We start from the raw sequence: 26,713 nt of genomic DNA, 5'->3' as shown, positions 1-26,713 counted from the left end.
TTCTACACTTCAGTTGTGCTGTTTGATGGCACTACTAAAGGAGGACTTTCATTGATTTGTTCGTAACCAGAGATATCAACCTGCTGATATGAATCTCTCTCATCTTCGACAATCATATTATGTAATATGATACATGCCATTATGATGTCGTCTAGTGTATTAGTATTAAGGAATCGAGCAGGAGCACGCACAATTGCAAATCATGCTTGAAGGACTCCAAATGCACGTTCAACGTCCTTTCTTGCAGATTCTTGACATTTTACGAAATGCTTAAGTTTGCGTGTTGGTGGTGCAGGAATTGTTTTCACGAATGTAGCCCAAGTAGGATAGATTCCATCTGCTAGGTAATATCTCATTGTGTAGTTGTGCCCATTGATTGAATAATTGACTGCCGGAGCACGCCCCATGGCCAGGTCTTGGAACACAGTAGATCGCTCCAAGACGTTAATATCATTGTGAGACCCTGGCATGCCGAAGAACGCATGCCAAATCCAAAGGTCGTACGATGTAACCGCTTCCAAAATGGTAGTTGGTTCATGTGTATGTCCAATGTACATACCTTTCCAAGTGCTTGGACAGTTCCTCCACGTCCAGTGCATACAGTCTATGCTCCCTAACATTCCAGGAAAGCCACGGCTTCGCCCATTGCAAGTAGCCTAGTGAGATCATCGGTAGTTGGTGATCGTAAGTACTCATCACCAAACACAGATATTACACATTTGACAAATTTTTTAAGACTTTCAATTGCTGTTGTCTCCCCGATTCTTATATATTCATCCATCAAATCAGTTGATACTCCATATGCAAGCATCCGAAGCGCAACTGTTATCTTCTGAAGAGACGACAAGCCCAATTTTCCAGCTGCATTACGCCTTTGTCGAAAATATGGTGAATATGCTTCAATCGCAGTTTGGATTCGAATGAATAGAGTACGACTCATACGAAACCTTCATTGAAATTGATCATCAGAGTATACTGGATGATCTAAGAAGTAATCGTGGAACAAACGATCATGGCCTGACAAAGTATTTCGATTGATATATGATCGAGATTGTCCAGAACCACGATTAGAAGACGATCCTTCGAACTCCACAGCTAAACCAATTGCTAGTGTTTCCACTACATCGTCATCTAAAGGGGAGTCCGCTGTTATCTTTTTCTTTCTACGCCTTGGAAAGAAATCCATTGATATGAGAGTATGCTGGAGAAATTATGATTTCAGTTGTAAATTTGTTATACAAGTGCATTGTTTATAAACATTTTCTTACAACAATCACCAACTCAATTGTATCCACATAACTCAAAAAACATTTAGTAGCCACACAATCACTTGCACAATTGGTAGCCACAAGGCATCTGCACAATTGATATCCACAAGTCACCTGCACCATTGGTAGCCATACAACTCACCAGATCAATTGGTAGCCATAAAATTCAATAAATTATTTGATAGCCACACATTTCAACTATCATATTATTATAATAATATTATTAATTATTTAATTATTGTAATTAAATAATTATTAATATTAATATCAATTGATTATTATGTAATATAGTAATATTTTATGTTATAATATGTTGTAAAATATATTAACTTTAAATTATTAAAAGTGATTGTAGAAATGAATATTTAAATGATTTAGAGTGTCGTTTAGAGTGTCTGATGTGTGGATGTACTTTTTGATAAACTGTAAATTTGTGAAAAGTGTGTAAAAACTGTATATTTAGAGTTTTTGTTAAGAGTGCCTGCTCTGGATAACCTTAGTAACCTCTCTTCTATTTTCACCACTACCATCATCGCCCTCCACCTCCACAACTGCCATCGTAGCCTCCATCTCCATTGTCGCACCTCCACCATCATCTTTTTTCGTTTTCTTATTATTCTTCTACTTATTTTTATTCTTCTTCGTTTTCATATTTTTAGATCTGAGATCGTAATTTGAGATGTATGGAGTTCAAATATGAGATTGTATAGATCTAAGATCATATAGTTTCAATGTTATTGTTTTGGAAATGTAACATTATATAATCAAATAATTTGACTTATTTTCTTAATCATTTATATTTTGAAACTGTAAAATTATACAATCAAAATATTATCATTATATAACGTAGATGAACCTTTTAATGTCTATATTACTGTTTGAAACAGTAACATGATGAAGTTACTGTTTCAAACAGTAACATTACGCGAGCAAAACGAGTCAACTTTGGATCTCTCTTTCTGGTGGTCGTTTTGGAAGGAATCTGGTTGCACATTGTACGTCTCAGTGAGGGGAGTTTAACGGTAGTGGTGATGTAGCGAACCGTCGCCAAAATCGTTTGGATTTGAGATTTTCTCTTTCATGTTACTGTTTCAACAGTAATATATAATGGGAATAGTGATGTAATTGACATAAAAGTCTTCTTAAAGTAACTGCCTGAAATGAAATTTCCCCAATAAATATTACGACCCAAATCTGCATTTTAATTGGGCCGAGAACCGACATCCTCCTTGATCACCTATACTCTCTGGCCCATTTAGCAATTCTGTCCAAATATTAGGGTCATACTGTAATTAGAGAAATCTTACTGACACATTAAGAAATTCGTAGAAATAACGAGGTCAAATTAAAATGGCGAAAGTATCCTAGCATATAACCGAACATCGTCGCAAATCCGCAGGTCGCTTCGGATTGTGGTTTTCTCCATTAGCGATCTCTCATCGACCGAAGATCAGCGGATGAGATTTTCCTGAGGCCGATATTGTTTAATTACCAGGTAATAATTTTTAATTATTTTTGTCTGTTATGATTATGTGTTGATTGAGTTTTGATCTGGAGGAGACTTTAGGGTTCTGATTCATGTGTATCGGTTTTAGATTTTTTGATTTGCTCGAAATATGTGATTGTGGATAGGTTAGGGTTTTGATTGCTGAGTTGAAAGGAAGAATTGGGTAGACGTCTTGGCTGCTCATTATTACTCGATTGATTTAGATTATAGGGTTTGTTGGTGGAGGTGCTGCTATGAAATTTATGGGAAATTTACTATTGAACCGGTGTATATTGGGATGTTTTGAGTGTGATTTGCATCTGAACTTGTTCACATCTGTAAGTTGTTGCTGTTCAGACATTGGTTTAGTCTTTTGTTTGTCAAGGTTTACTTGAATGGATTCACTGTGGTATGAACTTGTTTTTTATTTTCTTAGTGAGATTCTACCGTGTATATGCTCCCAAGTACCTTACTTAACAAAGACAAAAGTTTTGGGTGTTTGTTGTTTGAACAAATTTAGTGACTGCTTAGTGCTTGGCGGAAGCATTTGAAAGAGATCTTATACTAAAATAATGCATTCTACTCAGTAATTTTCCCTTTCGCATGACTCGTGTCTTTATGTGAATTGTACCAAATTTTAATTTTTAATACAACTTGCTACCTGTTAAGTTCAAAATGGAACCTAAGATCCATTTCAATGTCTAAATAGCTTGAAAGGTTTATTGTCAAACAGTGATTTCGTGTAAACAGCATAAAAGAACACTTATCTTTTTGCCAATGGACAAAAGAGCGCCTCCAAGCCTTTTTGTTAATGATGGCTCATTTATGGAGAGATTTAAACAGCTCCAACAAGGTAAGGAGAAGGAAACTGAGAAGAAAGATTCCATAGTAGACTCTAAACCCAAGACAGTTATATTGGGGCCTGCAACACGTAAACCTTCCATTATTAAAACCGCTGTGGGTTCTAAGACTAGTGATACACGCAAGACCACCCCAACATCTGGTGGCAAACTTGCATTCAGCTTGAAACAGAAGTCCAAGCTTGTGACACCTCCTGTTAAGTTGGGTGGAGATGAAGATGATGATGAAGATGAAATGGATGCTAGAAACATATCTGGTGATGTAACAGCAAAACGGCAGAAGTTGGGTCAGTCAGAGTTATCTGAACAATCATCAAGACAAGTGGATGTTGGTAATTATTGCTTATACATGTTTTTTTTTTTGTTGAATACATGTGAGATCTTTTTCGGATTTCCTAGTTGTCATGCTTGTGCTAGTCTGCTAGATAAGTTGAAATTCTTGCTTTTTTTTTCCCTGGGCAATAGAGTGTTTTTCCCATACTATTTTTCACCATAAACGGCAGTTCGCATTGGCGGTGTTTCTATCTTCGAATCTTCGATCCTTAATTTGAAATATTACACTATGAAAAATAATGAAGAGATGAGGCATGAGGCCGGATTAGCCAAAATGCATATTATTCTCGCGAATATAGTATGGCATCTTTTGAAATGGTTGATTAGGGAAATATTAAGATCATTTTTTTTGAATTGTGAAACACATTATCAGAATGTAGATCTGAAAATTTTCTCTCCACATTTAATCATCTTTGAACTTTATGAATTTTTGGTCGGAATTTAATTGCCTTGAGTCTCAGTAATACTGATGTTTTGAGGGAATTGTTTTTGAAAGTCTTCTATATTCATCAAAATAGAAACGAAAAGGGTTACCAATCTTTCAGTAGTTCATATTTTGTCCCCATCTCTAGTACCCTTAATGAAAACCGTCGGTCTCTTTCTCCTGTTCTTAAATGATAGACGAAGAGGAAAAACATTCTTGAATATTTCTTGTCTCATGAATGCAGCTTATAGCTTAAGTACCAAACATCATTGCTGGAAAGAGATGTTCAATGAAAGATTTGGAATATGTGGCACGCCTGCTACAAGAGTAATTTGCATTCCCTTGTTCATGCTCCTGGTATTAATCGGTTTTATAAGTGATATGCAGCACCACCTTCCCCAAGTGACCTTGCAGTGAAGAAAGTTGCTGACAAACTAGCTAGTTTTGTTGCCAAAAATGGAAGGCAATTTGAGCATGTTACACGCCAGAAGAATCCTGGAGACACACCTTTTAAGTATATTCCTTATCTACTGCCATCTTTTTGGGATTTTGAAAATTTATTACTGGAATGACATGGGCATTAGTCTGCTTCTATTCTTCTATTTTGTGCTTTAATTTTTTTGTTGTTGCATTTTATGCCATTCCTAGGTTTCTATTTGATGAGAGTTGTGCTGACTACAAATACTATGAATATCAACTTGCTGAGGAGGAAAAGGCACTGTCACAGACAGAGGATTCCCGAATATCTCAAGGCGGTTAGTGCTTGAAACTGAAGATACCATTTTGCTATTCATTTAAATAGTAATTTCAATAAATTTTCCCTTTGATTGCGTTAATTAGATCATATATGACACTGGGAAGGAGCATTGATTCTTTTCGGTTCTATTTTCCGGTTGCTAGAATTTGAAATTGCAGCACATAGTGTTTACATGATGTTATTTTATTTTATGCTATTTCGGGAGTTCTGTATCTTTATCCGTAGCATGGATTGTGGTCTATGAGAAGATCGGTGATGTTATTTATGGTTACTGATAGTCTTATTAAAGTTGTCTCCTTCAAGTCACATTGTAATAGTGTAAACTTTTTGTCTGTGTAGCCGGTCTGAGCTCTTCGGCTTCTAAGGCGACAACTGGTTCACAGTGGTCGCTGCAGCAACAATCAAACTATCAAATCCCTGCTTCTGCTTTGTATGAGGTGCATGAGGAGTCTAAAGCTTCAGTTACTTCAGTTCAATCAACATCAATGAGAAGGGCAGGTAAAGGTTTACGTTTATTGAACATATGTATAAGTAGCTGTTTACACCAATTATTGTATTTTACGTTGAGTTGTTTTCACTCGATGTTTGCACCCTAACTATAAGCAGTGGGGTAAAGAAGCAAACATGATAGAGCCCATCCCTCTAGGAGCATACTGGCTGATCTTCCTAGAAAGAAATATTGAGTTTTTTAATATAGAGAAAATTTCGTGTGAATTCTCTAGTTTTTAGCTATATTCTTTAAGGTTTTGGTTCTCCAAACCAAACACTGTAACACTGATGTTTGTTATCCTTTTGAGCTTCATCTTAATGATGTATGGGTAGCCTGCCAGCCTTGGTACTCTCTTGAGTAAAATCTGTTTTTTTTTTCTCTTTAATATGAAAGAACGAAAAGCAATAGTGTAAACTCCTTTTGATTAGTTTTAGCAAAAAGCTCTGCTTGTCCTAAAATGCTCCAACCCTTTCTTAGAGTGTGTCATGGGATGAGATAAGTCCTTTTATGCTTAATCTATCCAGTACTCCATATAAAATAAAGGAAATAACGAAAGATCATAATAAAAAAGAAAAACCTCTACATGTTTGTTAGTTCTAAGTGATTTGAAATGACATTGCATGTAATACATTAATAACCTCTTGAACAGAGTGCAGACATGCAGCTTATCCTTAGATGCGTGAAAATGTACATTAAAACTATTGTATTGTATGCAGCTTATCCTTAGATGCATGAAAATGTATATTAAAACTATTGTATTGCAGTGTTTCCTGAATAGCACTTGGAAATTTGTGTATCAATGTGGGGTTTTCATTCCTTTCAGTAATCATTATTGAAAATTATCTATAGTCCGATATGTGAGTTTGCTTTCTCGTTTAATGTAAGCATTAATTCCATTTTTTTGTTTGTTGCATCCAAATCTTGTTTGGCCCTCTTTGATTTTTAACTTTAGTTATAGTTTTGCAGTTTGTTTTGCATGTTGGTTCCCTTTTCACGACAAGGACTCAAACTTAACAACTGTATAACTTAATTGTTTGTTGTTTGTAAATAATCAATTGGTGCTAATGCATATATTATGGTTATTTCAGGTGACTCTAATGCACCACCAAGTACAGATCCAATAGCAATGATGGAGTTCTACATGAAGAAGGCTGCTCAAGAAGAGAGGAAGAGACAGCCTAAACAATCAAAAGATGAAATGCCTCCGCCTCCCTCTCTTCAAGGTTTGAACTTGCTTGTGGATGGAACTGATTGCTCCTTTTGAGTTGTGGGGGAGCATTTTGTTCTAGCTTCTGTTTTTCTTGATAATTTATAATGATTTACACAAGAGACTGATCCTATGAAATTATGTAGAGGAAAAATACAAAATGAACGTTGAATAAATTTGGTTCTACCCTTTGCTTGGACAGTGTCTTTTTGTCATATTTTGCTTTCCCTTTTTTTTGTTTCCTTATACAGCGGACAATTCTTCTCAACCTAGTTGGCAATCAGCTCCAGGGAAAAAGGGTCATCATATGGGTGATTACATCCCACTAGAAGAGCTTGAGAAGTTCATGGCTACTTGTAATGATGTGGCTGCACAGAAGGCCGCCCAGGAAACTGCAGAGAGGTCAAAAATCCAGGCTGACAATGTTGGACATAAACTCTTGTCCAAAATGGGTTGGAAAGAAGGTGCTCTCTCTCTCTCTCTCTCTCTCTGAACTCCACACCAATCTGACATTCTGACGTTGTTTAAGTGCCTGATTGGTGTCAATTTGTGAGAAGGGTAAAAATTCTGGGTTTTGAAGGGCACACTATTTGAGAATAAGTGAAGAATGGCAGATAAATTAGTTAGGCAGTTTGTGGATTTTATTTAGATGTTCATTTTGATTAATTGCTACTTTGAAACTTGGGAGTATTATATTTTTGTGCCGTTTTCATTGGTGCCCGAACCGGCCAACAAGTATGTGACTTGCTTAGGCAGGTGTTTGTGCTGATTGCATATGTAATGGCCGCCTTTAAATAGAAGATACTTCCTCCTACCGTCTGGGAGCTCCATAATCCCTGCCCTTGCATGCTTCGGACCTATTTAAGAAAATTAACATTCCTTTTATATCTTGAATTGAAAAATAATATTAATATATTGATGGCATTTTCATCTGTAGAAATATCTATTTAAGCATCATTAATGTGCTCTACTGTTGTATATTCCTTTTGAGAAACCGTGTAACTTTAATTTGTGAATCATAGGTGAGGTTTTGGGGGGCTCGATGAAGGGTATTGCTGATCCGATCATGGCGGGTAACGTGAAGAAAGACAACCTTGGTGTTGGTGCTCAAAATCCTGGAGACGTGACTCCTGAGGATGACATATACGAGCAGTATAAAAAACGAATGATGCTTGGTTACCGTCATAGACCAAATCCTCTGGTATCATCACTGTTCCTTATCTCTTTCTTGTGGTACTCGTCTCTCTGTCTAATAGAAGTCGCACTATTTGGTGATTCTGTGTTTCCTGACTCTCCTTTATATTCTGATATCACATTTGTATTCTGCTTTCTTTTTTGCAGGGCAATCCTCGAAAAGCTTACTACTGAATTCATTACACTAATGGCCCGTTGTTGAAGAGAAATTATCAGACATCAAATCTGCTCTTATAATTTGGTGAAGATGGTAGATTCTATATTGTGTGACTGAACAAATTTATCTGGAATTGTTCTTGTTGAATCCCGTGTGTGATGGAAAATTATGCTTTGCGCCTGTTTTTCCCTTTTCTTTTTCTCTCGCTTTCCTTTCCTGCTATCCAAACCCAGAAGGGTTCAGGTATCTTTGAAATGGAAATGATACATTATGTTCTTATTATAACTTTCCCCAGCCAAACATTTTGGGTTAAGGCAATTGGTGTCTCCTTTGACGATTTGTTTGAGCGAGGAATTGCTTACGAATCATTGTGTCGTTTGGTTTAATTGGCATCTACTATGTCTTGATTAATGTAATCTCAGTGAAGCATGGTAACCTTGACTCACGTGGTTTGATAAATGGGTTTTGATTATGCATATATATAGTTATAGGCACAGGAATTTTCGCATGCGAACGCAAAGTAATGACATAAAATGTGGATCGTTTTTTGAGTGCTTGGATAAGTGAAAGGATAAGTGAGCTTCTGTAACACTCAACTTTGATGGTGTTGGGTGAGTTATCAAGTGACGAAGGGGATAAGTCTTTTGTCCCACATGGCTCAGAAGAATATGTGAAATATATTATATAATAGGTCAAATTTCTAAATTAGTAACAAGTGTTTTTCCTTGAAGGAGATGCACCTAATCCCATTGGAACTCGATAGATAATATTGGAATGTGGTAACTTCTTAGAAAAACAAAGTCGTGCGGGCCAATATGAATTGGTCTAAAGTGGATAAAGTGTGGAGGGATGGATTTTTACCGTCTCATTGTTTTGGATCCCACATGTTCTAAATCAATGATGAAAACATGTTCCAAATCAATGATGAAAACATAGGTGTATAGGTGTGTATTTTATGTTGTTCTTTTGAGAAAAAAATTAATATATATATATATATTCTATTAAGATGACATTTTTTAAAGGATGAAAGGGATGCGAATACAGGCAGTGATTGTTATCAATATAATGGACAGGAATCTTGGAACAAATTCAACAACATCTCTAAGATCCCTATAATATAAATCTGAAAATCTTAAACCAGAAGTAGAAGGAAAGATGCTTTCACGTGTGTTTGTTTCCTTCCACATAAGGCGGAACCACGATGGGGAAGCTAGATTTATCACTTAATGCCCAAGAATATATATGGGATTAGTTCTTTTTCCATTGGCCAGAGAGTGACATAGAATAATAGGATTAAAAAGGTTGTGATCTTTGGTATAAACCAAGCTCTCTTTCTTTTTACTTTTTTTTTCCTTTAAAATAATTAATTTGCATTTAAAGAGTAACCACAATATGAATCTACGACTCTCTTATATTGATTTGTTGTTTTCTTTCTTTGTTTGTGCTGACTAGGGAATGTTTCAGGATTTCTTCACCACATTGTCTTTTGGAGGTGAAATCTGGATCTTTTCATCCATCTGTCGTGGATTCTTCACCACACCTGATGCACAGTGATGGAGATCCTAGATCTAGTAGAGACCGATCATTTTTGACGAATGAATGTTCAATAATTTCTTTTTCTTAAAAAATACATGGAATTGCACAGCCAAATTTCACCAAAATTTGTTCAAAATTTTCTGATCAACACGTGGGGGATTTTTTTTTATTTTTTATTTTGACCATTAATTGAGCAAATGATATTCAGATTCATCTTTATAACTTCAATAATGAATTTAGGAATATTAAGGTATTTGACATTGCCACTATATATGTTATATTTAAATTCAAATGATCAGCAAATATTTCAAACATTGAGCTTGTGTATATACATGGACTATGGACCCTCATTACCAGGACAGGTAATGACTTTAATGAATAAGTTAAAAAGGGTTGACATTTGTCCTCATAAATAGGGTTGACATTTCTATAAATGTCAACGAAATTAGTTAATTAGATTTAAACATTAATTAATTAATATAAAAACAACTAAGTAAATCAGGAAAAAAAAAACTAATTAATCAACACAATATAGGATGATCACTTTAGTATACTGGGTTTCCCTGATTCACATTATTAGATGTTTAAATCAATTGATTAAGGATTTTAATTAATAATTATTGGTCCCTCTACCTTAGTTGAAGTCTCATTGTCGGTTCTCTTTAATATATAGGAAGATTTGGCTGCTTGCTTCTACTCCATCAAGAGTCAATGTGTTCACAAGCTTCGTTGAAAACACAGGATGCCAAAATTGTTTCCATTGCCTCTTCCTTAACCTAAAGGAGTACCCTCCAAGTTAAGCATCACGTACACACTTCAATACCTTTTTTATATACTTTATTTAGATAACTTTTGTTTTCTAAATAATACTAATAACAACAACAGACCTCATTGTCTCGTGAACTTTTGTTTACTAATTTAGGGTATTTTGTTGAACAAACATGGCCTTACATGTGATATGTGGCATTTGTGTAGTTAAGTAGAAATTGAAGGGTGTAAGTTAATGACATAGTTGATAAATGTAAGCTGACTCGGGAGGCAGGAGATAGAACAGTGTTGTTGGCTTCTGATACTCCCTCTCTTCACTTTCTCTGTGTTTTTTTTTAATGTTATTGATTTCAGTGTTTTGAAGGGGAACAAAGGGTGATCTAGATTCAGACCCAGAAACCTGAGGTACTTTTTTCTGATGAAATAAGTTCCAGACCTTTTAGTGCTCAAATGGTAATAGAAATTTGGTTTGAAAAAAAAGAAGACGACCTGTATTTCGTTTTTGTTCCACTTGATTTTATACTTTTATTGCTGAAATCATGTTTTATAGCACAGAAACAAAGTTCAAGAAAGTTTCCTGAACTGGGTTTTCTTTTACTTGAAGCTGGTCATGTCTCCAATGGACGTTTAGTTGCATTGAACAAACAATCTGATCTTTCTTTTATGTGGTTTTGCAGTGAAGAACAAACAAGTTTGAGTTAGGAAGAGTTAGAAGAGGTCCAAGTAATCGAGCATTAATATTCTAAGAGGCATTTTGTCAAACACTTCAGGTATTGTTGAATTGTCAAGAACTTAAGCTTGCAAAGAGTGGAGAAGAGAGAATAAGCTAATGTTTTTCTTTTGTCCTATTTCTGTCATGTAGTGAAGAAAAATCAACTTTGGAGTTCAAGGAAAGTTGGAGGGACTCAACTACTCAAGCAGGATTCACGTTGGGCCACTTTTTGAAGGATTTCAGGTATTGTTTTTATTGAACAATTCAACGATTTAAACTCAAAAGGAGAAGATAAAAGAATTGGAAGAAGAATGAAATCTTTTTTTGTCATTGATGGTTTACAGGGTTCTTCTTAAAAAGACATGACCAGTAGTAGTCTTCTGCACACCCCTAGTTTCAAGTATCCAGATGGGAATTTTCGGAAAAACCAAGACTTCATGGACTTAAATCGCCACCACCATGAGTATAATCATAGTAATGATCATAATCATCATCAACATGAACAAATCCAGAATCACAATTCTGGTCTAATGCGATTTCGTTCTGCACCAAGCTCTTTCCTTGAGAACCTTGTCAATGGGGGCAATAGCGATGGTGTTGGTGAGGATTATCGATGTTTTCGATCTTCAAGTCCTGAAATAGACACCATTTTGACAAGATTCATGAATGGTACGGGTGTGTTGGGTGCTCACGATCTTCACGAATATGGGAAGAGATCAATGAAGCAAGAAGTGCCGGATTCTCCAAAGAATTGGAATGGTTCCTCAGCTGGAAGTTCAGAGATGATTTATCAGAGTTCACCAGTTCAGAGATTGGGAAATGAAACAAAAATGGATTGCTCATTTGGTGTCATGAATTCTATGACGGAAAACTCTACGCAACCAAAGATGGGCAGTGGAAATGGCAACAACCTTCTTAGGCAGAATAGCTCACCAGCTGGATTTTTCTCCAATTCAGGAGCTGACAATGGTACTGATACTTTTTTTTTTTCCCCTTGATCTCTGTTAGAATTGAGCCTTTTATGCTTTAAATTACATCCAAGTTAATAATACTTCTATTGTTGGTTATTATTTTGTATTGCTAACAAGTAATTACTGTCCATGACTAACAGGTTTTTCCATGGGGAGAGATTTGGGAAATTTCGGAGCTTCTGGTGGAATAAAAGGAGAAGTTTGTTCAATGAATAGTAGGCTGAACAATCCTATGAACTTTCCATCCGTGGCATCATCGTCAAGTATGAGACTTATGCCTCAAATCGCTGAAGCTGGAGATGAGTGGAGAGGTGCAAGTAGCCCTGGGAATGGAAGTTTGGGGAATTATAATTCCAGAAATGGAAATTGCCATCTCAACTTTGCGAATGATACTTCCTTCGATAGCATGAAAAGAGTCGGAGAAAGTGATGGAAACATTTTCTCTGCTTTAAACCCTTTTGAAAGTCAGGTAGGAGCATCTGCAGATTATTTTCGTATTTATTTCATTAATTCTTGTATACTAATTGATGGTAGCAATATTTTGATCAGACTGGTAGATCTTTAAATGGCACCCTTGGTTTGACTCACCATTTAAGTTTGCCTAAGACTTCTTCCGAGATGGCTGCTATCAAGAAGTTTCTGCAATTTCAAGGCACCGTTCCTTGTAAAATTCGAGCCAAGAGAGGTTGCGCTACTCATCCACGAAGCATCGCGGAAAGGGTATCTTATCCATCCTCATTCAATTGTAAATTTTGGTTCATGGACTTATATTTACCCTTTTTAATGCAAAATTTTAGATGAGAAGAACCAGAATTAGTGAAAGAATGAGAAAACTGCAAGAGCTTTTCCCAGAAATAGACAAGGTAGTTTTAGATTTAGATTTTTTGTTTTCATTTGGTACCAGATTTTCCTTCACTAGACACTAAAAGTTTCTATTCCAGCAAACGAACATCGCGGATATGTTAGATTTGGCGGCTCAGTACATACAAGATCTCCAGAAACATGTCAAGGTAATTTGAAAGCTGATAACACCCTTTCCTTTAATCAAATTCACACAACCTTCAACAACTTTTGTTCATCTTCTTTTCAACAATTTTTTCCCTGTGCAGATGCTCACGAATACGAAAGCGAAGTGCCGATGTTTAAGTAAACAAATGCAGTATTCAAATGCTTCAGTTTGATGATTTTGTTTCTGTACAGATAGTGACAGGCAGATTGTAAAAAAAGAAAAAGGAAACATAAGGCAAAACTAGTCATGTGTAGAAGTTTAGGATTGTAAGGGACTGTGTGCAGCAGAATTTTGTATTGCTTTTACACTTTTTATTGTGAGATATAAATGTAATAAAGGCTGATGCCTTTTTGTGTAGCAATTTCAATCTCATTGACAAATAAATAATGTAAAAGAAGTATAGGTTTTTTACTCCATGTAATACGTCTTCAAATCATTAATTTTGGGTGGGTTCTAGCTAAAAACAAATCAGTGTTTTACCAACGAGATGTGACTCGATTGACAATCAACTGAGTTAGTCATATGTGTGCTCAATGTTCGATTCCAATGTTAAAAAGGAAAGTGTTTTTATGAACTCTACTTCCGGGATAAAATGATCGCACTACACACAAATGGAAGATGCATACAAATTTGTGTATCAATGATGAATCAAAGTGATAATACTCCTTTTTATGAACTCTATAAAATAGTTTTAGAACTATAAAATGAATGAACAAATTATGAAATGATTTGGAGTGGAAACTCCATTTATAGAGGTAATGGTGACTCTTATGAGACACTACGTAAAGAGACATGTCTTTGACAAATGATGATATTTTATTGAAGAGACGTTAAACAAGCATGCAAATGATCAGATAATGCAGACAATTGAGAGTTACATCAGCATAAAAGATTAAAAGGGCAGGTTGAAACGGCCATCATCAGCCATGGGAGTTGGTGTTGAAACGGCCTCCTCTCCTTCGATATGGTTTGCCATACAGCTTGGACACGGAGATAAGCTAGCAGAAATATGCTGTCTTGAGGCCAAAGTCCCAATAGAACCACTTTAATGGTAGCAGTACTTTTGTAACGGAAAAAACAGAGACAAGGAAAAGAGAGTTGTAATGTATATTCCTCCTTTCCTTTTGAACTCAGTTTAACTGCAAATTGACATATCTCCCATGTACACAAATGTAAAAAGCTGAGCTGTTTTAGCAGCATGATCGATCTAAACAGCAATCATAACAAGCGTCTGTTTGGCATTAAAATACGCATTTCCAGGGAAAATGCTCATCCCATTTCAACAATTAAAAGCTTGGTTCTACAAAATCTGTATGACAATCACCCACCAAATTTATATGGGAAAAAAAAAGACAAGAGAGAAAGAAAATGAGTGGATTCTTTACCTAATGTACAAGAACCTGGTAGGTATCATACATCATTCTCCTGCAAGATGAGAAAAATGAGTCATCTGAAACATGTGCAGGCACGTGCATCTGCATTTAAATAGAATAATGGCAACTTTACCCTGAAAGGTATAAGCAGCAAGAACCCTTGTCTCACTAGGTGAAAGTAAACGAGTCCTATGATGACCTGCAGCAATTGTAACTACTTGTTGTCCCAGACTTTGGCTCCTGACCAGGGACAACAATACTGGTTCCCTTGAGAAGTGTTGCACTCCCTCCATATCCTGCCTCGTCGTTGGCAACAAGGGTTTTCTTGCTGACAATTTGATATATCTCCGTAAGGACTGTAAGAAAAGCTTCTTCAACATTAACGGCCTCTAGGGCAGATGTCTCCATAAAGAAGATGTTTTCCCTTTGAGCAAATTCTTTGGCATCTTCAGTGGGTACGGCACGAAGGGTTCCAAGGTCAGATTTGTTCCCTACAAGCATGACTACAATATTTTTATCAGCATGTCCCTGCAGTTCCTCTAACCATTTTGCCACATGATCAAATGACTGGCGCTTGGTTATGTCATACACTAGCATCGCCCCAACTGCACCTCTGTAGTAAGCACTCGTCACAGCCCGGTACCTGAGATTACGACCAAGAGAATACAAAGAACAATCAAAAGATTTTCATTGCTCATATATGCTACAGGAGCATGAATATTTATATGACGTGTACAATGTGTAAAGGATCACTAATAAAAAGGCCATAAATTATGAAGACGTAATATAGATTAAGTACCATTACTCCAACACACAAGCAACACCAAGCCGTTTCATTCCGGTTTTAAGATTGTTTGCATTCATTGGCCAATTAAGTGTTCTTTGTTAGACTAGAGAGTACTGAAAATCCTACTACACATTCTAATATGTCAGTGCTAATTATCCATTAACTAAGTATGTTTCCATCATTGTTAGTGTTCCTCTTTCCTCTTCGGGTGGACAAGAACAAGCAAGAAGCTGTCCCAGCCACACATCCATGATTTGTCTGAAAAAATTAATCAACCAGTACAAACAGAGAAGTGTGATGGGTGATCCAATCAAGAGTATATGAAGACTGGAAAAAGGAAGAGACTAAGATTTAGAATCCATTTATTTTACAGAAAACTGTTTGTCCGCTGGAAAATGTCATATTAGAAAAGTAACTTTTTTGGAAAATAGTTAGTTTCCTTTGTTAGAATTTGGAAAAAGAACGATGTTTATGAAATTATTCATAAAAAATAGATATAGAAATAAAGAGAAAAACAGAGAGACACTGCCGGAGTGGTCCAAGAGATGCCTCCGAAGTGATCGACTGCCAGATTGGTCCACTGCTGGAGTGGTCCATGAGAGACAGCGTCTGTTGTCTTCGTGTCTATGTACCCTAAACGTTGTTTTTTCCAGCGAAACAACTTCCTATCATCATTGACTGAGCTATATTTTCCTTCTTTAATTTTTATGTTTAATTAATTTCCTTCAAAGAAGCACAAGAAAATCTTTAAGTTTTCCTACAGTGAGATTTCCATGAAACAAACACACAAGTAGACCAATCACTAAATCTATTAATTGTCATAAAGAAGGATAAGAATTTATCTTACTTCTGCAGAACAAAGATTAAAATATTAAGTTGCAGAAATAATTCCATAATCCAGATTCATAGATATTCCATAATCCAGATTCATAGATATGTGGATATTAACTTCATCATCTTTCCAATCAACTAGTAAGATTTGAACCTAAGACTAGTAATTTTAAAGCACTAACTCCTGCAACTAAAAATCTTGGGAGCCACAGATTCAATACAAAACATTACTAAGTAAAAGCTGAGTGCATCAAACCAGATACCAACTATAAGATAAAAACCATAAAAAAAATAAAATAAAACTGTAAGAGAAGTTGATGTTCTCAAAGACCTTCAAGCAAAATACATCTGCTCTGCCTAGAAAATGGGGGAAAGGATGTGGATTGGGTTTAATTCCATTTTATGAATGAGTATTATTACACAACAGATACAATGATGGGGAATAACCGAATAAGACAGTAACGTAAACAACTCCTGTGCATAAGGTTCCCGCAATGGGCGGGGTCGGGGACAAACAGAATGTACGAAGATCTCACCCCCTACATACTATGTAGAGAGACTGCTTCTAGGAATTGAACATGTGACATCTAAATTGCACCACTACAACTCTACCACTGAGTCACATGTTCGCCTGGGAATAAGACAGTAGATATGTAATTAGCAGGACTATAAGACATCAAAGACTAGGTGTCTTACTTTACATGGCAATCAAAGATCACAATAATGGCTAAATAATATAAAAATGAACCCCCATAACAGAACTTATGTGTTATCTAGACATGTAAGTGTGAGAGAGAAATATAATACCAAGTCCTTATTCTTCCTCTTTCTGGTATGTAATATCACACAAAGAATCCAAATAATTTTATTTCATATTATCTAATCCTAGCAAACTATTGTCCTCTTCTTGAATGCTACATTTGAATCAAAAAGCACGGAAGCACTAAAACTTTGGGCATGAAAACCCACTTCTATAGATCAAGAAGCATGTAACTAGGATGATAAAAAAGGAAATACTAAATTTCATAACTATGCACGCGAGAAGGAATGATGACAGCATTTTCATTTAGAAAATATGTCAATAGCCGTTTAAAATTAAAAGTTCAGATTAGGTAAATGTTCCCCATTAAAAGCTCTATTTTACTTCATCTCCATGTTTTAGACAATTGGAAGTTCTTAATCTAACTCTTCTTTCTTCATTCCGCCTTTTGAACTCATCAATAAAACCCCCAAAAAGGATGGCCTCACTCCAGTTCAAGCCAAATGAGCGAGAATTATCAGTGTTTGATTGCGTTTGCTTGAATTAAGAAGCAAATATCTTCGAAGAGGAAGTCAAAAGCTGCTCAATTCACCATTTTTTCATCATTTACAAAAAAAAAAAAAACTGATAACAAATTCCTCTCTTGCCAATGAAAATCGATGGAACTGCATGCTCAAATTTCAGGCCAAATGAAAAAACAAAATAAGCCGCTAAGCCCTTCTCAACAAATGAGATTATGAGAGGTGACTTTACATCATATTTTCTCTTATCCTGAACGTTGATCAAAACCTTTTCTTCACCTAAGATTGCAGTTAATAGTTGGACAGACATAACTCAGGTAAGGGTACTACCATGAAAATTTACACTACATCAAAATTTGCAGGCCATGCGAAAAATGAGATATTTAAATGAATAAATGTAAGAAAAAATCATACAAACCTGATACTGGAATTAAACAAAATCCATATTACATAAAATAAATAAACAAAAAAAGTGGAATTTACCTTTCCTGTCCGGCCGTATCCCATATCTGAGCCTTGACGGTCTTGTGATCGATGACAAGCGTTTTCGTTTGGAACTCAACTCCGATCGTCGCTTTCGAATCAACACTGAACTCGTTCCTCGCGAATCGCGCTAATAGCTGTGATTTGCCGACTGCAGAGTCCCCGATCAGTACGATCTTGAAAACGTAGTCAATATTCTGATTGAAATTACTTTGCAAGTTAGGCATCTCTGTTACGTTATCGTTTCGAACACCTGATCAACTTCAATTCAATCAGCTCTCCGAAAATTCCACCTCTAAGATTCAGAGAGAAACAGTCATGGAAATGAAAAATGGATCTAACGATAAGCTAATAATAGGGGGATTTCCACAGGAAGAAGGACATAATGGGAAACAGCAGAAAGAAACTAATATTTTACTAGCAAAAAAACAGAGAGAGAAAAGTGAGTTGGCGCTTATTTTACTTGGGATTGTCATCGATTAAAAACATCCGTAGGATCCACTTAAAAGCAAATGTTACACTTAATGTCACGTTAGCGGCTTAAAAATTTTCAAACATAGTTAGAGGAATTACAAAACCAAAGAACAAATATCAGACTTAACACAGAGATATACCTGAATAACACTGTCAGAGTTTAGATAACTCGGACAGACTAAACAAAAATAGAAAACAAAACAATACACATGGATTGGATCAATATTCTTAGCTTTCCCTTCATTAAGAAATATCATCTCCACCAGATCTAAGAGCTTCATCACTGTGCACCAAATATGTGTCGTTAGAACACACCAACATAACTTATGTTAGGAAGAATTCATGATAGTTGAATGAGAATAATTATATTTCATCTCCATAAGAGACGGTATGGTGAAAAAAAACCTTACGTATTCCTCATTGAACATAATAGAGATTGTAGACTAGATTTACGAACCATAAACAAATCAACAAAACTAAAATGACATACTACAAAAAGGTATATGGAGGAGGTGGTGGTCTCATTCTCCTCAGATCTGTACTACGAGATAAATTTTGGTTGAGAGAAAATTTGAGAGAGAAAGGAGGCGACTCTTTTTTCTTCGATAAGTAGGTTTTTTTCCATTTTTTTAAAAAGAACAATCTTCTGGAGTTATTTTCCTTGTGGAAAATAATAACAAAAAATACATGGAAAACAAGCATACCAACAAAAATTGTTTGTGATGAAATTCCAAGAGAGAGAGAAAAAAAAAAGGGTTGAACTCCAACTGTATCGATTTCTATTCCATTCCCATTCAATATTTTTGTGGCCGTTAGATGACTAAAATCAAAGTACTTCACTCACTCCAAACTCTAAAGTGGTTGTGTATTGGGGTAATACAACTTTTGATCACTGAATCAGTTGATCATATCTAACTCGATCACCGAATGTTCAAACGTTCCAACTTGACAACCCAAATTGAAAATTGTTTCAATACGCACTCTCGGTCTCGGGGCTCATGTAGTTTTTTATTATTCGGGGTAGTCAAACTGTTGATAAGACATAAAAAAAATCAATATAAGAAATATACCCAAATAGTGAGAAATCTGTCATTGTGTACATATCAAAATAATTTTCAACTTTTGGTTCTCAAGTTGGAACATGTGAACATTAGGTGTGACTGAGTTAGAAATTGAAACTGAGTTGGAAATTGAATACTTTTTTGGTGACCAAAAATTGCATGAAACTGTTTTTGTGTATATTGTGATTGTGGTTCCATTAATTTCTTGCTAAATTATTTAAGTACCAACCACCAAGTTAAAATAATATAGTGTACTACTACTACGGGTGATATTTTTCTGTGTTATGCATCCCTCACTATATTTTGACCAACTTCTCATTCAACAACTCACTGTTTACATTGAAGTGTTGTATTGTTAAAATTTAAAAAATTTCATCCAAATTAAAGAAAATTTAATAAACACATTGTTATTTTCTTGTAGTTCGTATGAACATGCCAAAGAAAAACACAGTAACATAACAGAACATGACTAGAAACACCACTGCCCCTACAAAGGATATATTATTATGGAGAGTGAAAGCCTAATTTTGGTTCATTAAACCTTCAGACATCTTTAGTTTTCTGCTTAACCGGCAAATGGATTGAAACGAACGACCGGGCGGCACATAAGGGGCTCGGCAAGTGCCAAGGTGAAGCCTGTTCCTGCTTTCATATTCACTATATCGCCGTCTATACCGACCTTCCAGTCGAAGCATTGAACCATGTTTGCTATAGCAGTGTTCATCAAGGTGAGTGCTAAGGTTGAACCAGGACAGAGTCTTCTTCCTGCACCGAATGCCATGAAATTGACGAGTTGGGTATTTTGTTCTTTGGTGGAAGACAAGAACCTTTCAGGGATGAACTCATTAGGTTTATCCCAAGCTTCAGGGTCTCTCATTATGGCGTAAACGTTGAAGGCCACAATTAGATCTTTTGGTATATCAAAGCCTGAAACTTTGCTGTCCTCGTTGGTTCTTCTTGGCAATACAGGCCCTGGTGGGTATAGCCTCAGAGTTTCCTTCACAACAGCTTGCAAGTAAGGAAAGTTAGGAAGATCTGATTCTTCAACCAGTCTTTTGCTGTTTCCCACAACTGATTCAATTTCTTGTCTCACTTTCTTGAGAACATCCGGATGGTTGATCAGATTTGCCATTACCCATTGCATAGTATCTGCAGATGTGCTCGTTCCTGCAATGAAAATGTCCTGCAACAAGATAACATGCATAAGTTTCAGGTTATATCAACAGGTTCCAAACTAATTTTTCTTTCCCTTTCCATTTCATGATGGATTGACATATGAAGAAAGAAAAGGTTTAAATTCCAATGAAAATTTATCAGTAAATTGATCTATCCATAACAAATCAACAGAAACATAAAACAAATTAAGAAAACAGAACATAAAAACAGAGGAAACTCATTTTGTTGATCGAAACAGAGGAAACTCATGTTTTAATTTAAACCCATTTAATTTATTTTTTTTCTAAGCGTCGAGATGAATATAAATCAATTAAGAGAAAACCAAAGAAGAGATTATTACCAGAATGAAGGCTTTGACTTGGTTCCTGGTAATCTTAAACTCTGCTTTGTCATTATAATAAGCTTCCAATAAAATATCCATGAAATCCTTGTCTTCCCTATCAACCCCTTCTCGCTTTGCTCTCTCTTCGTGCTCCTTCCACATCCTCTCCAACAACTCATCACACCTTCTGTTTATATCCTTATCTTCCTTCTCATAATACTTGCCAACAACTTTCTTTAAGGGACCTGACATGGCCACCATGGTCATCTTCATAGCCAAATCAAAGGACCCTTCAACAAGCTCCTTCACTTCCTCCGCCTCGTTATCTTCCTCCGAACATCTGGTACTCAAAACCATCCTACAAATAGTATTATTCGTCAGCTTCATTAACTCAGACCCAACATCGAACACCTCTTCTACACCCGCTTTTTCAAACACTCTCTGCAAATACCGATGCAGCTCCTCCTGCCTCACCTTGCGTGACCTCTCCAGCTGTCTCGCTCCGAGAAGCTCCGTCACCGTCAATTTCTTCATGTACCTCCAGTAATCTCCGTACTGAGAAATAACAAACCCCGTGTTCCCGAATATCAATCGATCACCCAAAACAGAGAACGGCTTAGAAGAGAAAGCCACGTCGTTGGACTTAAAGACTTCGGTGGCGACGGAGGCAGAGGAGATGAGGAGGCACTTGAAGGATCCAAATCGGAGGTACAAGAGAGGGCCATATTTGCGGGCGAGGTTTTGAAAACATATGTGTATGTCTTTGGAGAGGAGGTGGATGTGACCAACGACCGGAAGAGACGGTGGACTAGGAGGGAGGCGGAGATGGGTTGCTCCTTTTGTGGATCTTCTGAATGCATATTGGAGGAGAAGTGTTGAGAAAAGCCAGAGGAAGAAGAGAACGACGTAGTATTGGATGTCAGTGATGGTGGCCATGACTATTGGAGATTGCGAAGAAGGTTGTGGCAGATGATGAACGCTAAGCCATGTTGATTTATAAGAGAAATGACTCTCTGTGTAGCTTCTGATGATGACGAAGAGGGTGGCCAGTGAGAAATAATATTATATTTACATGGTCAAAGCGGGAGAAGATATGGAGGCACCGGACTTTGAATAATTGTGTGGAATTTTTTGTATTTTTATCATTCCATTCTATAGTGGAGGCTGGCGGCTTTTATTGTAATAGGCAATCAATATTGGAGGCCTTAAAAGTTAAAATAAGGTAGTGATGTAGTGTCTTAATTTAATTATCTATTCTTCCCTAATTTTCAAATTTCTTGTTTTGTTTTAAGTAATAGGGATGGTATCCCAATTATCTCAGTTAATGAGTTTTATTTGTACGCATAAGATTTCATATATATTATGTGTGATATGTGAAGCTCATAAATTCACTTAATCTTATGAGTTCAACATTAATGTGGAGCACACATATTCACTTAAATTTTGTGAGTCCAGTTTTAGCAGTCGGGATAACTGATTCTGGGATACCATATCGTTGGGATATTTATCATTTTTTTTGTTTTTTAAATTATGTAGTTTTGACTCCGAATAAGATGACGAAAATTTTTGGAAATTAGAGGTCCATTGATTCCCTTCTTTTAGTGTATGGAGTCATTTTATTTTGTACATTTTCACATTAAATTGTAGGTACGGGGAAAGGTCCAAGCCATTTTGTTTTCAAATTAAGAAACAAATGACTTCTAACAAGACAATGCACACAGCACGTCAATGTTGGACTGTAATAACCTCGTGTATTGCATGAAAGACTTTAATAGTGTGTTTCGATTGAGGGATTTGGAGGGAAGAGAATAGAAGGGAGGAGAATATTTTTCCTCATCCCATGTTAAAGAAAATTTGTTTAATTTACTAATTTATCCTTATTTTTATGTTAAAATATTATGTACAAGGGTAAAATAGATATTTAACTTATAAATGACTTAATTAGTAATTTATTCCCTTCAAATGACCTATTTTGGGGAGGAAGAGTTTTGACAAAAATTTAATGAAATCTTCCATCCAATTCCTTCCAAATCTCTCCCCCTTAATTTTTTCTTAACTATCCAAACAAAGGAATTGGAAGGAAGCTATATCTCTTTTCCCTTCCCTTCATTTCCCTCCAAATCCCTCAATCCAAACACACTATAAGGCTATACTTATCCTTTGTTTTCAATTTTCATATACCTATTTATTTGAATGAAATTCGCTTACATGGATAACACGACCCTGAGTCACATGCATGTGATAACGCCTTTACCATATCACCTAGCTACACTTTTCGTCAAGAGTTGCATATATTTGCTCCTTTGAGTCTACCCAAACGAATCTATGGGCTATGCCCAAATCCACCATGGGCTCTAGCGCTCCTTTGCCAAGACATCACCATCGGCTCTAATACCACTTTTTTGGGGAGATATGATTAAGGAGTCTTCGTGTGCATACATACACGCAAATTCATAAAAAAATAAAATAAAATCAGGCCTCAAGTAGGCATAGATATATCTGAACAAGTATGATTAAAAATTGGGGGAAACAAATCAGCACCTCAAGTAGGCTATAATGTAAAATAACATTTCTATTTTGTACAAATGACAAGTATAGGCAAATTCATTAAAAAAAAGAAAAGAAAAAAATGACATGAGTCACATGACTCGTATGCCTTGACTAACAAGACAAATATACTTCACACTTAAGAATTAATGCTTGCAATAAATATGATATAAAACCCCATTAATATTTCATCTTTTATTTAATTTTAATTGAATACATGTTCGATGGGCCCTGCAGTAGACAATCTAGTGTAGGGCTGCATTTGGCTCAAATTAAGCCACCAAATGATTTTTAAAACAAATAGGAAATATTTTGTATCGTTTGATAAAACACCTATCCGACTTCTTATTATTTGTCAATTAATTTAATTTTTTTTTAAAATACATCATTATAATTTATAACCCTAATATTTTGTATTTAAATCATTTAAGGCTCGAATTGAGCCAATACATACCCTCCGATAGATTGTCTACTGCAGGGTCTCCTCACCCGAATACATGCTGTTTAAGTTGCTTGTATGCCTGCTAAATCTCTCCCATTTAAAGCTCATGATTCAACAAATCAGAATATTAATTATTTAATTAATTAGTCAAAACCCTTAATCAACCCGATTTAATGTGAATGATAATAGCATGTCCTAACCCCCCATAATATGATATAATTAGTGATGCTACAAATCTTTCAAAAATCTTTTTATTATTATTATTATATATTTTACAGTAAATTTTTTCTGTATTGCTTGAGTGGGTATGAGTAATGTATGATTTCATTGAATATTTGAATGAAGTTACCAAAGTCAAGGAAAGAATAGTTTCAAAATTGACAACTCCATTATTATTTTATTTAGTTTTGTCATTTCTAGTGGGGTCAAGTGGAAACTAATATATACAGATAAATGATGCATGCTTGACTTTAATATTATAAATTTTCATTTAAATTGCCCATGCTATAAGCTATTGTTTTATTCAAATATTTGATGGATTTGATTATAGACATTTTCAAAGGTCGTGTGTGACTAATATTTATATCTACTTGGGTGATAGCCTAATGATAAATCTATATGGACCAAACTGCATGCATTCGGAAGATCCTGAATTTAATTTGCGTGAAACAGTAATATTATTTTCGATATGGTATGACCAATAATTATGAATTGATCTTCACAAGATAAACAAAAAAATGTGTATAATAAGGCACTAAATATGACTTTTTGAAGTCAACAATATAGTGGGATGTGCACGTTTTTACTATAGTCGGATTTCTTCAACTATTAATTGTAAAATATCTTGAATCACATCAAACCCAATGTAAGCAAACACATTTTTTCAATATGTTGGATTAAAATAATTGAGGTCGCCTCTCTAGTCGATGATTTGACTGGATTGAGAGAGATTTGGTCAATTTCTATTTAATATACTATGATAAAAATTATATATCTAAGTTTAAAGGGGATGAAATGAGTTAATTCCGTGGATTTCGAACACGTTGAAGGTTTGAATACCCTAACACGTTATATGAATTCTTGATGACAAATGATCCAACTCTTTAGGATTTCGAACAGATTCAAGATTTGAATACTCTCATATCCTAAATGAATGATGACAGGCCGAATTTCTAAAAGCATAATGTGGGCTTGGTACAAAGCCCAACATAGTCGAACTCATAGTATATATTTGGGCCAATTGTCAAATAGAAACCTCAAAAGCCCATACAAACCCAATGCAAGTGTAACTGAACTCTTAAAAGCCCATACGCTCAACATATCAAGGGAAAATCACCGGCCAGTACCAGTTTAGAAACTTATGGACACTTAAGTCCAGCCCAAAACAGTTTATCCCTTTAAGATACCACTTCTTGCTCAAGTACATTCTTACCCCTCATCCAACTCCAAAACCACGAAAACATCATAATGACTCTTCCATTCTCTGCAGCTGACGAAGACGAACACTACCTCTCATGTTCACGCTAGCTGACCAATTCCACTGATAAACTGCTATAAATCCAAAACGTAAGATTGTTATACTTCTCTTGTTCGTATTTTATACCATCATGAGCGGTTCTTCTTATATACAAAAGCTTGAAATCACACTCTTCAAATCACTACGAAAGTCAAAATCAATCTTTCAATCATTCCACTCTGTTCTTCGCGTAGATTTTGTGTTTTGAACAAGCTAGAACATCAACTTCAAAGATTTGCTCTTACGTATTTGTTGCTACTCTTTCTTTTTTTCTTTTTCTTTTTTTATAGAGTTGTTACTCTCTTCTTACTGTTGCCATAAATTGATAAAGTGTTGCTTTTGGATTTTGGTATACTAGGGGAAAGGGGGGAGAAGTTATGCTGAGTGCTTGGGTTTGGATCGTAGTGATGACTTAGGATTGAAGAGTGGGTCGTTGATGGGTATTGAGGAGGGGACAATGCTAGAGACCCCCAAAAGTCCCCCAAATCTATGTCGTATTAAAATAGTCATTGATTAAAAACACACATGTAGGACCCACTTCACATCCAACATTCCATAATAAATGGGGGTCTTTTGGGGGTCACTTTTTGAGGGTCTCAAGCATTATTCTTGAGGAGGTTGGGTTAGATTATGGGTATATGGGTGCTGGTTCATCCAACTTAGGTGCAGTTCAGGCCAATTATGTGATTGGTTTTGGATAGATGTTGTAGGTACTAATGATAGTGGGGGTGGTGGTCGGGGTGGCAGACCGGTGGTGGTGATGGTTGTGGGGGAAAGGTTGTCGACGACAACATCACTGATTTTCCTTTCTCTCTCACTAGCCTAGGGCCACTTCCTCTCACTAGCCTACGGTCTCTCATCTCTCTTCCTCAAATCCATCTCGGCCAATGTTACTGTTTCAAAACAGTAACATTGATCGACCAGTGTTACTATTTGGAAAAAACTTCAGATCCAGTCGATTTCGGTGGTGGTTCGCCATACCACCATCATAGTTGGACTCCCCTCATTGAAGCACACAATACCCAACCAGGTACGATCCAAAATGACCACCAAATATGGCCGTTTTAAAACAGTAACATTGGTCAATGATACTATTTCAAATAGTAACATTGGTAAGCCAATGTTATCAATGTTACTATTTCAAAACAGTAACATTGGTCGGGTAGTGTTACTATTTGGAAAAAAGTTCAGATCCGATAGATTTCAACGGCGGTTCGCCATACCACCACCACCATTAGACTCCCCTCA

The 26,713-nt window shown here is 36.0% G+C and overlaps 5 protein-coding genes across 7 annotated transcripts; 2 read left to right on the top strand and 3 right to left on the bottom strand.

The window, feature by feature from the left end:
* Nucleotides 1-200: 200 nt before the first annotated feature.
* Nucleotides 201-1,844, bottom strand: LOC120014112. The gene is made up of 4 exons (XM_038866034.1): nt 1,764-1,844; nt 1,009-1,201; nt 619-897; nt 201-463 (listed from the first exon to the last, which is right to left on the bottom strand). The coding sequence occupies exons 1-4, from the start codon at nt 1,842-1,844 to the stop codon at nt 201-203; spliced, it is 816 nt and encodes a 271-aa protein (XP_038721962.1).
* A 762-nt stretch (nt 1,845-2,606) lies between these two features.
* On the top strand, nt 2,607-8,541 carry LOC120015178 (SURP and G-patch domain-containing protein 1-like protein). 3 transcript variants are annotated; one of them, XM_038867424.1, is made up of 9 exons: nt 2,607-2,763; nt 3,488-3,946; nt 4,759-4,885; nt 5,020-5,126; nt 5,468-5,626; nt 6,707-6,841; nt 7,077-7,289; nt 7,848-8,026; nt 8,167-8,541. In XM_038867424.1, exons 2-9 carry the CDS (start codon nt 3,532-3,534, stop codon nt 8,191-8,193), a joined length of 1,362 nt encoding a protein of 453 aa, XP_038723352.1. In that variant the 5' UTR covers nt 2,607-2,763; nt 3,488-3,531; the 3' UTR covers nt 8,194-8,541. The 3 variants fall into 3 exon arrangements, with proteins under 3 accessions (XP_038723352.1, XP_038723354.1, XP_038723353.1); XM_038867426.1 differs by having other exon boundaries at nt 2,633-2,763; nt 3,505-3,946; XM_038867425.1 differs by having other exon boundaries at nt 2,642-2,763; nt 3,464-3,946.
* A 2,174-nt stretch (nt 8,542-10,715) lies between these two features.
* Nucleotides 10,716-13,389, top strand: LOC120015473 (transcription factor bHLH130-like). The gene is made up of 10 exons (XM_038867922.1): nt 10,716-10,885; nt 11,158-11,250; nt 11,343-11,435; nt 11,537-11,699; nt 11,745-12,161; nt 12,304-12,632; nt 12,713-12,883; nt 12,961-13,026; nt 13,105-13,173; nt 13,273-13,389. Exons 4-10 carry the CDS (start codon nt 11,555-11,557, stop codon nt 13,342-13,344), a joined length of 1,269 nt encoding a protein of 422 aa, XP_038723850.1. The 5' UTR covers nt 10,716-10,885; nt 11,158-11,250; nt 11,343-11,435; nt 11,537-11,554; the 3' UTR covers nt 13,345-13,389.
* An 877-nt stretch (nt 13,390-14,266) lies between these two features.
* Nucleotides 14,267-18,324, bottom strand: LOC120015767 (ras-related protein RABA4c-like). The gene is made up of 3 exons (XM_038868317.1): nt 17,928-18,324; nt 14,679-15,188; nt 14,267-14,597 (listed from the first exon to the last, which is right to left on the bottom strand). The coding sequence occupies exons 1-2, from the start codon at nt 18,152-18,154 to the stop codon at nt 14,735-14,737; spliced, it is 681 nt and encodes a 226-aa protein (XP_038724245.1). The 5' UTR covers nt 18,155-18,324; the 3' UTR covers nt 14,267-14,597; nt 14,679-14,734.
* Nucleotides 18,325-19,817: 1,493 nt separating this feature from the next.
* Nucleotides 19,818-22,016, bottom strand: LOC120014111 (cytochrome P450 705A5-like; the record flags this gene model as incomplete). Its single annotated transcript, XM_038866033.1, has 2 exons — nt 19,818-20,645; nt 20,979-22,016. Coding segments are annotated over 2 exons (1,656 nt in total), but the record flags the coding sequence as incomplete, so codon positions are not given.
* Between the last annotated feature and the right edge of the window lie 4,697 nt (nt 22,017-26,713).

This window comes from Tripterygium wilfordii, chromosome 14 (assembly GCF_013401445.1).
Source record: "Tripterygium wilfordii isolate XIE 37 chromosome 14, ASM1340144v1, whole genome shotgun sequence".
NCBI classification, from domain to species: Eukaryota; Viridiplantae; Streptophyta; class Magnoliopsida; order Celastrales; family Celastraceae; genus Tripterygium; species Tripterygium wilfordii.
The sequence above is the reverse complement of the archived record's forward strand: the minus strand, read 5'-3'. Positions and strand labels throughout refer to the sequence as shown.